The 15700-nt window shown below is 40.6% G+C and overlaps 2 protein-coding genes across 5 annotated transcripts in view; one reads left to right on the top strand and one right to left on the bottom strand.

The window, feature by feature from the left end:
* Positions 1-2878, top strand: part of KLHL32 (kelch like family member 32) — a 77355-nt gene extending 74477 nt beyond the window's left edge. For all 4 annotated transcript variants that reach the window (XM_066612845.1, XM_066612852.1, XM_066612840.1 and 1 more), the window contains one exon: positions 468-2878. In XM_066612845.1, coding sequence (XP_066468942.1) covers positions 468-629 — 162 coding nt within the window. In that variant the 3' untranslated portion in view covers positions 630-2878. The remainder of the gene's footprint in view (positions 1-467) is intronic.
* Positions 2879-5151: 2273 nt separating this feature from the next.
* The window catches only part of MMS22L (MMS22 like, DNA repair protein), a 78888-nt gene continuing 68339 nt past the window's right edge, over positions 5152-15700 (bottom strand). Inside the window, exons 21-25 of the mRNA XM_066610120.1 lie at positions 13711-13922; positions 12603-12769; positions 9257-9353; positions 7173-7340; positions 5152-5924 (exon numbers count right to left, since the gene is read on the bottom strand). Coding sequence (XP_066466217.1) covers positions 5843-5924; positions 7173-7340; positions 9257-9353; positions 12603-12769; positions 13711-13922 — 726 coding nt within the window. The 3' untranslated portion in view covers positions 5152-5842. The remainder of the gene's footprint in view (positions 5925-7172; positions 7341-9256; positions 9354-12602; positions 12770-13710; positions 13923-15700) is intronic.

A 15700-nucleotide genomic window follows, 5' to 3' on the forward strand; every position in this document is an offset into this window, starting at 1 on the left:
TGAGGATAGAGAATGGGGAAAAATAGCACCGCACGTAAAACCTTCTGCAACTGCATACAAATGAGAGATTCAGTATTAGCTCTTTGCCTGCTGTACTGGTTTTTCTATTTGTAACCTGCAAGGTTTTTTTTTTTTTGGTCTTTTGTGGGAGCATTTAAAAATGTGTTGCCCTGCTCACAGGCTAGACTTGGGCAGTCCATTTTTACCACCTCATTGTATTGATTTTACAGATTAAACACTATGCCAGTAGCTTAGCCATTTTGGGAAGGACAGTTGCACACTGTAAATTTAGAAAATACTGTCACTTTTCACTTTATTTGGTGGGATGGTTGGGCCTGTAATTAGAACTGAATCGAATTGGTAAATTGAATGACCCACAACAAACAAGAGTGAACGGCATCCTTGTTGGTATTAGCAACACTTTTTACTGTGTTGTGTTCCTGCTGACATATCTTTGACTCTTTTAGGTGCTGGATGTTAGTAAGGAAGGAAAAGAAGATGTTTTCTATGGGCCCACCTTGCCTTTTGCTTCGAATGGAATTGCAGCTTGCTTTCTTCCTGCTCCCTATTCCACGTGCCCAAACCTGCAGCCCTTACAAGTGCCTCATCACAAGATAGGCACTATGTGAGAAAAGGAATATGACTGACAAAAGAACAGCTCTCTCACTCGCCGTCATCATCCTTGAACTGACCAAAAGGAGGAATCATTACAAAATTCTTCCTTGTATTAGATGCAGTAGAAGCCAAATATAAAAGTCAAAGGTCCAGAACTCAACCTGACCCTAGCACTGGATTTCAAGCAGGACTGGTTACCTTGTCTATAAATTTCTTTATTGATGTATTCTAGAAACCTTTTATGCAGCTTTATCTGGCCTCCTGTTCTTCAGGATCTGCCATATTGATCGATTTCCAGAAGTGCTTTGCAAGAACAAAAGTGATATGTCAATAAGGACAATACTATGTATGCAATTCAATATGTTTGGCAAAAGGGATATTAAGCTGTTTTGCTTCCACAACTACTGTAGTTGTTGCTAATATTTACATTAGATACTGTGAACCAAGAACAGCCACACTTTCACTGGAAGTGTGCAAAAAGTAAAAGGATTGTCTGCCTTTCTTCCAGGATGGAGGTTCCCAAAGGTTGCAGTCCAATGGAAGGGAGTATAGATTTCCTCAAAGACTTGCAGATAACATGCTAACCCTTGGTGATATGAAAAAAAAACTTTCAGAAAGGTGACTGCTGTGTATTTTCAGTATCTCTCATCTGCAGCTGTGAAAAAGGTGCTTTTTATAATCTCTGAATAAGTGCGTGTTCACATTAGCCTCATGAACAGGACGAAATGGAAGGGTGAAGGAGTCATATAGTCACACGAGCTACTGATGATGCATAAAAAGCAGGTATCTGGAGCTATTTATGGAAGGAAAAGGTCACGTGACAAGGAATCAAGGCAAGTTATAGCTCTTGTTAAAATTCTCACTTCAGTATTCAAGACTGTTGTATAGGAAAAAGTTTTTATTGAAACAGGACTAGGTGTTGATATAGTGACACTTGTTGGTCATCTTTGAGCACAGTTCTCAAGACATAATCATCCAAAGTAGTTTTGAAAAATTAGCATTACTTCGCAAACACTTTTGAGAACTGGGATTGTTTAACTCCAATATCTTCATTTGGCCAAAGCTGTAAATAAGACAGTGCACTTGAGTTCTAAACACCATTCAGCAATCTAAACAACTAAGATTGTTTGGAAGTGTTGAAACATTGGCAAGTGGCTAGAAGAAAAATTTTGCTTTGAATGTGAAGCTGAATATTGTCTATTCCACCATTGTGCTGAAGAGTAATTTGAACTAGTGTTGACATCTGGCTTTGGACCATTTGGAATAGCCCCTTGCTCAAACACTTAAAGCAGTATTTTCAACTATCTGTCACGTGGTTGGCCTTGGCTTCCTGATCCAGGTAGTCTCCCTGTTGTTGGGAGAAGATGGCCTTGTACCATGTAGAAACAATTGGTTTCCTGTGCCAGTAAAGACCCCTGCTTCCCAAATCTAAGGGAAAGAGAAATCCATCCTGGTTCAGGAAGTTCTCATGTTCTCAGTCTGATATCCCATTCAACTTTTTCCTATTCCTAGTTCATGCTTTAATGCACAATTTGGCAGTACAAGAAATTACAAGTGCAAGTGCCAAATATGTGATAGAGTCTTTTAATTTCTGCTCTGTGATAGAAATATGTGATAGAGATTTCTGCTCTGTGGCTGTTAGCTTTTGGGAATCTCAGCTGTCCTCAAAAATCTTTTATTCAGAAACTAAGCATCAGCACATCTTGTACAGCTATTCTCATAGCTGTTCCGTTTTTGCTGTTCTGGAAAGTGTCAAAAGGAAGGAACTACCATGACTGCAAATTAATGTAAATATCTAGAGATATCACCTAAACCAAAATACATCCACTTCAAGGAACAAGTGCATCCTTTCACAAGCTTGGTGGGAGGGTTAATAAGAGACAAGACCAATGAGCTGGCCCTAGGCTTTCTGCAGTTATTAGTGTATAGCTCTGTATTGTACCTATTTGATGAAAGACTTATGAAACCCCAACTCCCACCAGTTATCCTGGACTCTAATATTTGTATCTGCCATACAGGCCACCTTTACTAGTGATTCAATTGCACATCTTGAAGATCAAAACTACAGCAGGTCACCACATTTACAAATTGTTACAGAGCTGCTTTGTTTTGTCTAACTATACGTGGCTTCAAAAAATTATAAATCTCTGAAAGGCTGCACAGGCATAATAACAAAAGTTAGTGTGCTCAGATCATACGATGTGCCTCCATTCTACATTATAGGCATATGTACAGTTTACAATAAAATACTTATTAAATTGTGTTTTATCATCTTTATTTACACTGTGCTTTAATATAAAAAAAATATACATGCAACATGGGGTGGCATCTACTGCACTGGATGCATGGAACCCACTTGAAATGCCAAGCCCTATGTAGTGACAGGGACAAATCTGGCAGGTGCCAAACAGCTCACCATGTGAAAAACTCTGAAGATTCCCTTCACGTAGCCTCTAGCCTTATGTGACATGCTGTTTACTTACTTACATATTTCCGAGACACTATAATCCTGTAGGTCAGTGGTTTTCAGAGTGGGGCATCGCTGGTTGCTGGTTTCATAACCCAGTCTACGCACCTCCCTACATTTACACATATTCAGGCGGGCTGGCCCCTGTGAGCTATGCAAATGATATGGACAGGGGGCGCACAGATATTCCAAATAGTTTGAAACCATGTTCCAATCAGACTAATCATGTGAGGTTCTCTACAACACAATCACTGGCATAGGGCTCTGTAGGCCTGGTGATAACCATTGTGCACCCAGAACATTGCTCTCTTCTAAACAGAGGAGACAAGTGTCACACTCATTTGGTTGGAGAGGAGTTTTGCCCCATAACTGCAATGATTTTTTTTTTTAAATGCTGTTCACCATACAATAGGGCAGACTTAAACTTACTAATTTTTAAAATATCTATATTTTGTAGAAGCCAACTCCTAATACAAAGGTAGAGAACAAAGGGGAAAGCTGAGGTATAAGTCTGCTCAAAGTTTCTGTGGGACAAATGAAAAAGGGAAGCATTCCTCATGAAGATGCTTCTGCTTCAGCAGTGATCAGAAAGGACTTGAGAGGACTACACATTCTTCAGTGCCCTAGCACAGGGTTGTCCCACTTGAGAGCAGGAGCAGAACACCTGACAAAGCCCTGGAAGCTTCCGAGGTTGGCACTGCACATGCTCAGAACTCCACGACGTGCGATTGCAGAGTCCCTGAAGAAGTAGCAATGCTAAAGACAGATACCCGTTTCCATTATCTAGCACAGGGGTGCCCAAACCCCAGCCCTGGGGTCACATGCGGCCTTCAAGGACTCCCAATGCAGCCCTTAGGGAGCCCTCAGTCTCCAATGAGCCTCTGGCCTTCCAGAGACTTGCTGGAGCCTCCTCTGGCCTGAAGCAACTGCTCTCAGCGTGAGGGCGTCTGTTTGACCTCTCGCGTGAGCTGTGGGATGAAGGCTCCCTCCACTGCTTGCCGTTTCACAGCTGTGATGCAGTAGCAGCAGCAAAGGAAAGGCCAGCCTTGCTTTGTGCAAGGCCTTTGGCTATTGCAGGACCTTCTTTCATATGTTCATCTTTAATATATTCATGTATGTAAACTTATGTAAATTTATTCAAATTTTAAATATAAATTAATTATTTTCTTCCCTGGCCCCCGACACAGTGTCAGAGAGATGATGTGGCTCTCCTGCCAAAAACTTTGGACACCCCTGATCTAGCAAATAGTAAAGGACTCAGATTTTGAAGGCATCTCACTTCAAGAGGCTTTTTAAACAGGCTTTTAGAAACAGAAACCTTTTGAGATGATTAAGACTCCTCCAAGATATAGGAGCTTCCAAGAAGCTACAATGCAGGTTCAATAAGTCACTTTCATAATGAAAAGAATTTCCATGCAACACACGATTAAGTAGCCTAAAAGAGGCTTTTAGTTACTGTATTATCTGAAGTAATGATAGTTGATTTAGGGAAGAGATAATCTGCTACCTTTACATAAGAATACTATAACAATACCAGAAAGGCTCTGAACAAGATTATAGGGAAGTTTCCATGGCAGTAATTGATAGACACAAAAAAACAGTCTCTCATCATTAACTCTGAAAAGTTATGGTTTGTTTCACTGGTTTTGCCACCCAAGTCCATATAACTCACTACTGCAATGCAAATTACTCCTAAATCGCTAAGATTGTGTAATTTAATGGAACTGTGAACGCCATACATCAAATAAATTTGAAAATTACAGGAAGAGTTATTATAGGACTCAGAACCAGAGGGATATAATAGTACAAACATCCTGAAATATTCAACAAATCCCAATTTACAATATACAAAGTTTAAATCATACATGATCTTAAACAAAGCCCAAAATAATTAAGCAAGGGTTTGAATTCAGATGTGTGCACTTGTATTCCTTCCACCATTTTAACATTTGGTTGAACAGTCATCTTGCCAAACACCTTTGCAATGATAACAAAAGTAAAATATTTCTTCCCTGCCCACATTTTTGACATAGTGGAAAAAAAATAAATGATGTCATAGTGACCTGGGTAGTAGTTTTAAAAACTGAATCAGTTCTTGTTATTCAAGTGTGGCAACATTGCTTGCTGCAGTAGCAAAACTGAACAAGGACAACAGAGTGTGGGGTTATAGGTTGACTTCTGCAGTACACATTGACACATTTTTAATACAGGGAAAACACTAGGACAGCTGTCACTATTCCACACAATGCATACAAAAGCTTTGCTGTTAACATAAGGTGGCTCAAGCATCCTGACCTAACCCTGGCCTTGCTGAGATCAAACCCCTAACAGTCGCCAAGCTCATGTGAAGCTCTTCCATGCAAAACATCAGTGTGTCAGAATGAAAGGCCTGACAGCCCAAGTGTATTGATTCATTAGAGCAGAAAAATTTCACCCTTAGACAAACTGCCCTGTGTGTATCTTTTTTTACAAAAGAAAACCCAAACCATTTCACAATAGTCACCAATCTGCTTTCATTGGTTAACATTTTTGTCTGACAGAACTTAACCGGATTCAACTGTTTCCAGCCATCATTGGAAAGAGAAAAGGATTCAGTCTTTTTCCCATGTCGCTTGCAATATTACAGTAGGAAGAGACCAGCTTACATGTTTTAAAGTGGAGCCAAGAAACAGGGCCCACCTGTATGCAGGGATCTGATCTCTGCCTGAATGACGAGTGTTCCTGCAACAACCATCATGCAACACACCAATCAACTTGCTGCTAATGGGTCTCATTTTCCAGTTTCAGTATCTCTGCCTGTCCAGCCTCTGCGAGCTGAGATAAGAGCCTCTTATAAGCTTCTCTGTTAAAAAGAAAAACACAGAAGTACAGAACCACTTTAATTAAAACCAGCCTCAAAGAGCCTGAGAATCAGTCATGTCTTTTCCAGGCTGTTTTAAAGAACCAAAACATAATTTTGTCTCATCTTCTACTTTGCATTGCTTACTGAGAATCTCAGCAGAAAAATTACTAACTTGGTCTTGTTTTAGTTACTGAATGGCTCAAGAACAGGATCATTACCAGCTAGTACTATTTCAATCTACAATCAATTTCTCTGAATGTTACAATGGACCTCAAAGTCAGCACTATTAGTAGGTCCTCTTATTATAGCATTTTCATCCAAAGCACTTCACTGTGCCATTTCATAGCACTTCATTCATCTTTCTCTTTCCCATTTAAATTCTACAACCAAGATAACTAGGTGTTCTGAACAGAGGACTTCAACACACAGAATAAATCTTTTGACTTTGGTAAGAAGGCAACATATTATGCAACATGAAATACTAAGAGCTGTATCCAAAGATTCCCTTCCGGGAAAGAAAGCTTCGGATACAACTGAAGTAACCATAACCTTGAGGAAAAATAGGAAAAGGGCTTGACCTGAGCAAGGATACATCACGCCTCATCCCCAGAACCATGTTGAAAGCCTGGGAATACAAGGTGTCTATAAGCACATGCAGAATGTCCTTTACCACTCGGTAACCACAACTACCACAACCACATATCTGGAGTGAGCAGGAGAGGTTCAGATCAGAGAAAGTGACTTGCAGGCAAGCTGGAAACCCAGCACCCACAGTTTTAGAAATTAAATACTGAAAACTCATTTGCACTTTAGTCATACCTGCTGCACCTAATTAGTGTCCCTGAGTGGGACTGCACATGCTCACCTGCATTCGAAGAATCTATCAAACTTGGTAGGGCCCAAATAGCTATCATGATGGAGCTCTGTGTCTAGGAATGATCAGCTTGTATTATGGAGTCCAAAGAATCCAATATAGAACAATAAGGCTCCAATAGACCCTTATTTGTGAATATCTGCAAATTTGTGCATAATGTGTAAAGATGTGTAAAGATAATGTGCAGTGTGTAAAAATGTGTAAAGAGCTTCCATTTCATAAATTAATCCATATTTATTAAATATCAATGTGAAAATTAAACTCTGGTTCAACACTGCCTCAAAGAAATCCATGCTGCAGTTTACATATGCCTTTTGTGTTGAGAGTGAACTTATGTTCAGCATCCAAAAAGGAACAGTAATCCCCAAACATACCTTTGCGTGGTGTTTCTGCCAAGACCCTGTTTGTACTCAGAATTCCTCAGGGCCTCTGACATAGCAGGAATCAGACGGATAACTAGAGACTGGTCCAAGACTGCTACTGTTTCCAAGATGCTGTAAACCTGATTATCATATACAGTAGTGTAATCACGGATAAACTGCCTGAAGGTAGAAAAGAGGGCATTTAGTGCAAGGTACAAAAATTGGTTCTGAGAAAACAAGCTCTACCAAAGAAATGAGCAGTTTTATTTGAAAGAGTCCAGGGACACACAAATGCTAATATCACAGGATCCGATCTAGAGAAAGTAATACATATTCAACACTGGAGAAACCGGAAAAATCTAACCACAAATCCAGTAAGTTGCTACAATGTTTCTTCGATACAGCATGTACTGGAGAAAGTGGCTCAACTCGGAGATCACGACAAACCGGGCCGTTTGCACTAACCACGATTTAAATGTGATGGAAAAGTCCTTGCTTGATCCATGTATGATACAGTAAGTCATATACAAAGCCCACTCGCACTTCTGCATGCCCTGGCAACAAGCTGCCAAATCACGTGTACAACATCTAAACGTTTTCCTGCTTAATGTTAATCCTCGGAAATGTGGGTTTCAACGAAATAGCAAATCTTTTCTTCAGTCTATGTCAAATTGATACATGAAATTCTCTTGCCAAACACACATTGCCCCTTTCCTTATTTGAATGGCCTACTCAGTTGGTTAGACCTTCTAACCTTCTAAGAAACCTAAGTTGGAGACTGCTTTATACCCAGAGTTAAATGAACTCTACCTTCAGATGATGTTGTGTAACTTCCCACCTGACTGTGTAAGTTTAATACCATTGACTGATCCTCAATTTGCATCTTAAACTATTTTCAGCTGGTGTGTGCAGCTGATTAGACCACAGCCTCAGATGCTGAACTGCCCTTCCCCAGTATGACTGAGCCCTTGCCAAAGAATGGCATCTATTCTTCTGCATTCCAGTCTTTCCCATAGAAGTAATTGTGACTGAGTGTCAGAGCGATTGTCGTTCCCAAGAATACTGAGCATCAAACCGAAGCACTGCATGTTTGGGGGGGGGGAGTTAATCTCCCCTGACTCCTTTTGAGAGGAAAGACTACATTTATGACGGGTTATAAATTTAATGGTACTTGAATCTTAGCTTTTACTAACAGAGAATATAAGTTATGTGCTGTGCAACCAATTTACTTCTGAATTAATTTCCTGATGTTTATTTCAACCAACATCACTGAATACACACATTTTTTGGAAGGGGAAGGGAAATGCCAAAAATCTGAATTTTCTGAGTGGGCAAGTCTGGAGAGGTATCTGCAACTACTTTTAGAATGTCTACTTAGAAGACTCTCAGGCAGCACAGGAATAGGAGCACCAACCGCCCAGCAGCATTAGGAAACACACATGGGCAATACAGTGCAGCAGATGTTCCAAAACCACCCTCAAGGTGCAAAATTCCTGGAACCTGGTTCCAAGGGTGGCCATAAGAGGATGATCTCCAACAGAGTGGACAGGGATATCCATTTTTATAAAATAAACCATTGGCTGCTACCATCTCAGTCATTTGGACTGTAAATGACCAACTGAATTCTTCAACCCCCCCCCCCCAGGAAATTTTATAATGTGTGGAGCCAAGACTCTTATTAACTAATCCTAGACTGCAAAACTCACCTCCTCCTTCCCTCCAAGAAATATGATGTTTTCACAATACAAATAAACTGATCTTGCGATGTGGAGGAGAGTATCGTTCCCTAAGTCATGTGGAATAGGTAACTGGTTCAAGAATACCCTTTGCAGGCTGCCTGCCATTTTCTAATTTTAGGGCTGCAATGTTTTCATTCTCTAACACTGTATACACATTTACAGAAAAACAACAATGTATATGGTTCCTTCAGACCTGTTTCGTTTCTTGCTAGCCAATTCACATGACCAACCATTGTCAAGAATAGGAAGATAAACATCAACATCAAATTATGTTAGGGATAATTAGTTGCTTAAAATATGTTTTCTGTCAAGTGCCTTGTAATCATTTCAGTGCCAACTGGCGGAGTTTCTAGTTACCTGAATGTGGAAGTCAGCTGGGTGGTGAGCTCTTCTCTTGACCTTGCTTGGCAGGTTTCTACCATGCACTGTACAATGTCCATAGACAGTTTTTTAACTGTAAGAGACAAGTCACATCAAGCCTTCAAACAGACCATTGGGAGAAGAAGAAAAAAAAGCTTGAGGAGGTCTGTAAGTCTATGAGGTGTTTTTTGTTTCCGAGTAATGTGTACACTTATAGGCGATTGTCATATCCTTAGACAGCCACATAATATAACAAGAACCAATGACACATGATGGTAATAGATTCCACTGAACTTCAAAGGTTTGTATCCAAAGATTCATCTCCTCCAGAGGATCACAGGAAGCTGCCTTATCTGCCAATCAATCAGACTATTTGTTCATCTAGGCCAGTACTGGCAACACAGACTGGCAGCTGCTCACTGAGACTGCAGAGAGGAATTTTTCTCTCCCCTGCTTGGAGATGCCAGGGACTGAAGCTGGGACCTTCTCCATGCAAAGCAGGCACTCTACCACTGAGCCACAGTCCTTGTCCTTTAGAGAAAGGCTCAGGAGGAAGGAAGCTTTGGATATAACCCATAAGAATTTACTTCTGGGTATACATGCCTAAGCTTAGGCATACCTAAGTTTTCCCTTAACTATGTTCTAGTAGAACCCAAATGTAAGAAAGTAAGAGGTAAGATACTGAAGGTAAGCTGGTATTGCACAGTGGCTAGGAGTATACCCAACACAAATCTCATTAACTAAACTATCTTAGGCAAGCCATGCTCTTTTCAACCCCATGCATCCACAGTACTGGGACAATACTATTTATCTAGCTGACCGAGGTGTTGAAATGATTACTGTTGTAGTCCCCATTAAGTACTTTGACCACCAAAGTGCTATATTACTAAAATATTTAAATAGTGTTTTCAACAACATCAAGCTCCCAAAGCAGTTTAGTTGGCAAAATCAATAAAGGGTTCTCCATTCCGAAAGGGCTCACAATTACAAAAGATGCAGAATAAATACTAGCCAAGAGCCACTGGAAAACATTCTATGCTGGGTTGAAGAAGAACAAATATTCTCCCCTTGTTAGATATAAGAGAAGTGCCACTTTAAAAGGGGCCTCAATGCCCAATTACAGATTATTATTTAGATGACTTAATATATGAAAGCACTAGAAACCAAGTCAACAAAGCACTTTCAAGACCATAACAAAAAGCCCTGTACTACTGCCAATTAGGAACTAGGAACATCAAAAGCTTAATCCAGAGTTGACTGCAGCGGTCAGCGAGTCGCTGTCACAATTGCTCCTCCAAGTTCCTGTTTCCTCTGTTCTACCTATGTATTACTGCAAGCTCTTCCTATGTATTACTGCAAGCTCTTCACAAGAGCCTTTCAAGTTCTCATTGACAATCAGGTCTGCCACAGCCCGATGCCAGCTCCATGCCAGCTTGAGACCTATCTTGAAATCTAACAGTGGGGCTCTCCGTAGGTCATCTAGTCCAGGCTCCTTGTCGTAACATGCACAGTCTAGTCCAGTGATGTGCAATTCCTTAACTTGAGTGAGCTTGCCAAGCTTATCTAGAACTTCTCTGGTTTTAGGATACCTCAGAATGCCAGGTGCAAAGGAGTGGCAACAGGATGCAGGCATCATGTCTTGTGTGCTCCCTGAGGTATCTGGTGGGCCACTTTGAGATACAAGAAACTGAACTAGATGGGCCCTGGGCCTGATCCAGCAGGGTTCTTCTTATGTTATGTAGGACCAAACCAAAATGACCCAGTTGCCATCCAGGTTCAGTGCTGAGAATAAGGGGAGGTTAATGCAACTTCCTAAACTCTGACCCTTCAAACACAAGCTGCAAGACACAGATTACAGCTCTGTAACTTCATTATTCAATAGTGCGTTGTTTTAATTGTATGTGTTTTCTGCTCTGTACGCAGCCTTAGGTGTCCCATCTAAGCAGAACAGTGAACAAAACAATGTTTAAGTAAACAGATTCATGTGGTCCGTGATTTATGTCTCTGTACCAACAGATGGCCATCTAAGTTTTCACTAAAGGCAAGCAATGAGTTTTCCTCACCCTGGGTAAGCTATCACCAATTCTCTTCCAGGAGTGAAGAAAATGCCATGTTTGGCAAAGAGGAGTAAATAAAGAGTACAGGTTGAGACTAATTATTTGTGTGGGTTCCATTCCAAGCAGTCACTTGAATGACAAAAAACGCACTATAGCAAATCAATTTAAAAAACGTTTCTTTGCTCTGGTGATTGAAAAACAGCCTTGCTGACCTTTTGACTCTAAGATAAGAGTCATTAAGAGGACAATCAATCAGTCCTCCTCCAAGAGCTTCACACAGTCTCTCCCTTCACCAATGCAAAGCTATCACCTTTCTTTCAAAATCCTTGCTCAAAATCCTTGCTCAGGGAGAAGGATTGATGATTGTCAGCCAGCTGCCCTCTCTCTCTCATTAAGGAGGCTATTGTTAAAGGACTGTTCAGTTTTTTAAACTGATTTTAAAGGGGTGCATTTTCCCCTTCTCCAGGGATCAGCACATTCCTTCTCATTTGCAGGGGACATTTGTGTTGAGTCAAATCCGTGTATAAAAAAATCAGTGTATAAATAGGCTGGACCTGTAAATTGCCTTGACAGCACCCTAAAAGTACAACAGAGATTGTCCATTATAAGTAGAAGCCTGCCCCACATTTTCCAGAAAGTTTCCAAGGGCAAAAATATTTCACAAATTTCCCTAGGAAAAGTTTTTTTTTAATTTCTTAATTCAGCAAATCTGTCCTAACAAACAAACCAAACAAATTCCTTTGACTGACGCTTATTTCTTTTTATTCTATTCTTGATGGAAATTGCCCACAATTGTTCTCCCTCTCTGAATACTGTCACAGCATATCTCCTTTTATTGTTCAAGCTCATCCTACCGAGTACTCTTGTGCTTCTCGCCTGATCTCTTTGGCAATTTAGACAACACTTCACCTAGTTAAATGACCTTACTAGCTACTCCAAAAGCACTACTGCTTGGTCAAAATAACCTTTAGTTTCAGCTAGTCTACAGGCAAACTACTGGGTTTGCAGCCTGTTCATTTTGGAGCCAAGTTCAATGCAACAGGAAAAAAAAACACAAACATTGTTAGGGGATCTTTTAATTGTTATCTTGACCAAATAAGCTGCATTTTTAGAAGGGTTACAAGGACTCAGCTAACTGGTATGTGTGAATGAATGAATATTCTGCATACCGCGAGCTCCTTAGATAAGATGTATTCTTTTTGCTGATGCTTTAGTGTACACTGGTGAGACTGTATAGTTTTTTTCTATATAACAAAGAAAAAAAAATGCTAAATTCCCAAGCTCACCTTGCTGTTCATTGACCAAGGCGAGGCATTTCAGCACAGGAGGGAGAAGCAGCTCAGTGGCACACAGTTCACTGCTCTGGGTCCTCTGAAGTGCTTCAAGAATGAAAGCGAGCACGGATGCTAGGCGAGGAGGAGGGGTGTGACCTCTGAACTGGAGGTAATGTTCACTGGAAGAAAGATCAGGAAAGGACCCAACAGTAAATGTTTTTTTTACTGTTCTACAAGGATATTCTACAAGGATAACAAACACCACCATCACTTCATATACATGGCAATTTATTTCTATTTGCTCACTCCTCAGATGCAGTACATCTAATCCAGAGTTTCTCAAACTGTGGGTTGGAACCCATTAGGTGGGTCATGAGCCAATTTTAGGTGGGTCCCCATTAATTTCAATATGTATTTTATTTTTAATATATTAGGCTTTATGCTACCAAGCTATGTGACTGTATTTGGAGAAATGTTCCAGATCTGCACTTGTAACAGGCTACTCTATATATGCTTTTAACAATGATAGTAATTGGGGATTACTCCTGAGTAAGTGTGGATAGGATAAGAACATAAGAAGAGCCCTGCTGGATCAGACCCAGGGCCCAGCTAGTCCAGCTTCCCTGTATCTTTGTAATCCTGCAAAGGCTTGCAGCCTTTGGGATGCTTTTTAAAGAGATCAGCAACTGCTTGGGAAGGTTAGGAGGGTTCTATCTGTGGAAAGGACCATGTACCAGTAACTGAACACCTGCTTTGCATGCAGAAGGTTTTAGGCTGTATCCCAGGCATTCCTAGAGAGGCCCACAAAAATCTTTGTCTGAAATCCTGGTGAGCCACTGCCAGGCAGTGCAAGACAACACATAAGCTGCAATCCTATACACATTTTCCATTGAACACAATGGGACTTACTCCAGAGTAGATATACCTAGGATTGTGCTGTCAGTCAGGGGGTGCAACACTGAGTTAGCATATACCTACCCACTCAACTGTATTTTGTGTCAGAGCTTTTTTACTAGTGTCCAAGTTCTCTTTCTATACTGTAAAAGTAGCAGAAAACTTTCCCTACCTATGGAAAATTTAAATGTCAAAAACATGTTTTCTCCCTTTTCTTGGACCTTACCTAATGACTTGCGCAGTGGTTTTCCACAGATGTAAGGATGCTGGGCTGGTAGCAGAACTGCACATCGTCAGCAGAATGGGGTGTTGTCCAGATCGAAAAGTTGTAGGTGAAGAAGGGAGAAAACGCCCAAAATACTGCTGAATAATGTTCCCTAGCAACTGGTTCAAATAGGCACCTTGAGTCTGGGACTGGCAACATATAAAAGACAAGCCCTGCAAAAGAAAATGCATTAAAAAAATTAATAAAAATGAGAAATTCATCAGCATCTATCATGTAACTAAGCCAATTCCGAACGCAAAATATAAGAAATGAATGCTCAAGGTGGCTGATAGCTGTAGCATGATCATGACCACGGCCTAAACCAGCAGCCTCCAAACTGTGCAGCTGAAAAGACCTCCCCATTCCAGCCAGTGCTTACAGTTCCACCGTGCTGCTGCTGCTCCTGGCACCCAATCTTGTCACAAGGACTCTCTAGGCAGTCTTGTCTATTGCCAGTAGCCCCAGCAGGCTTTGCAGGCAGACGCAACTGCCCAGAGCGTCCTTGTGATGAGACTGGGTGCCAGGAGCAGCAGCATGGCAGAACTGTAAGCGCAGCTCACACGGGTGCGGGCTATCTCCAAACACCGGATCAGGCCCATGGAGAGGGGTTTGGAGAGCCCTAGCTTCAACCGTGATAATGACACTTTCAATAGCATCATTCTATTTCTGAAACTCAGTAAGATTTTTTTTTTTTAAAGAAAACCTAAGAGTGACAAAATTAATTTTTTTTAAATCTTATAGAAGTAAACATGGAACGGCTTCCTTGTAAGTAATGTTAAAAATGTGAAAAACAAATGCTTGACAGAATGCTGGGCCACAAGGTAAATTACTTGGCTTGAATGACAACCTGTGGGATTTGCAATTTTTGGCAAGTTTGACAGGGAATGCACTCGTGTAAATATACAGCAAGACAAATTAGGTATAAGTAATTCATAAAAGGAGCAAACACACCCTAATGAAATGAAACAAATATTGGTAGCAAGTGCGAAAGTAGCCCACAGGACAGTGATTCTTGAGGGCATGCCATGGCTCCAATTAAGCCTCTGATCGACTAAACCCAGTACTAACTGCCTTTCTGGAGCTAGAGGAATTCTTTGTCCTAATATTCATCTTCTAGATGTTAATTGCTTCTTAATCTCAAAAGCTGAAGGCATATTGCACCAGGAAATCTTTTGTATAGCCATCCCTGGTAGTTTGTACGATTAACTTATTCACTGCAAAGTTCTGAGGTACATGAGGTAGGAACCCCTTTTCATTTCATAAACCTATTATATGAACACAGATATTACATATTATTACCGATGCTGCATAACATTGTCAGTTGGCAGCCATTCCATTCCTAGGTTAGCCTTTCAGTATTCATTTTTGGGCATTTTTCTTACAGGAAGCTCAGTGGTTTTGGTTGGTTTTTCTTTTTCTTTTTCTAGAGTTGAGGCAGTTTTCTGTCCGTGACTTTTTGTTGTTTCTATGCATTTTTCCCTCCTATCTGTATAAACACATTTCTTTGAGAGCACTTCCCAGATTGGCAGGAAGGGAGGTAAATCATGAGTCTCCTGTCATAAGGGGTCGTTATTACTAGAGAATTCAAAGAGACTCATCTTTGGAATTCACACTAGCTCAATGGTCAGGCATCAGTAACAAAGGAAAAAGAATATGCTGGCAGGCATGTGGATTAGCAGAAGTATACTTTAACAAGCAATAACCTCTTTAATGTCATATAGCTGCAATAATCCATACCAAAATTGTTTATATATGTTTGGAATCAAATACGAAAACAAAAGATTGGTGATTTTATGGACCAGTCGATTATTAAATACTGCATGGAGATTTCAGCTTTCCCCAGAAATGAAGCTACCTTTTTCAACACTTCTTGTGGGCTCTACTTCAAACATGTTACTTCTAAGTAACAGCCTATTCATACTAATCTTATTATGCCATCCATCATAATCTG

This window comes from Tiliqua scincoides, chromosome 1 (genome assembly GCF_035046505.1).
Source record: "Tiliqua scincoides isolate rTilSci1 chromosome 1, rTilSci1.hap2, whole genome shotgun sequence".
NCBI lineage: Eukaryota > Metazoa > Chordata > Lepidosauria > Squamata > Scincidae > Tiliqua > Tiliqua scincoides.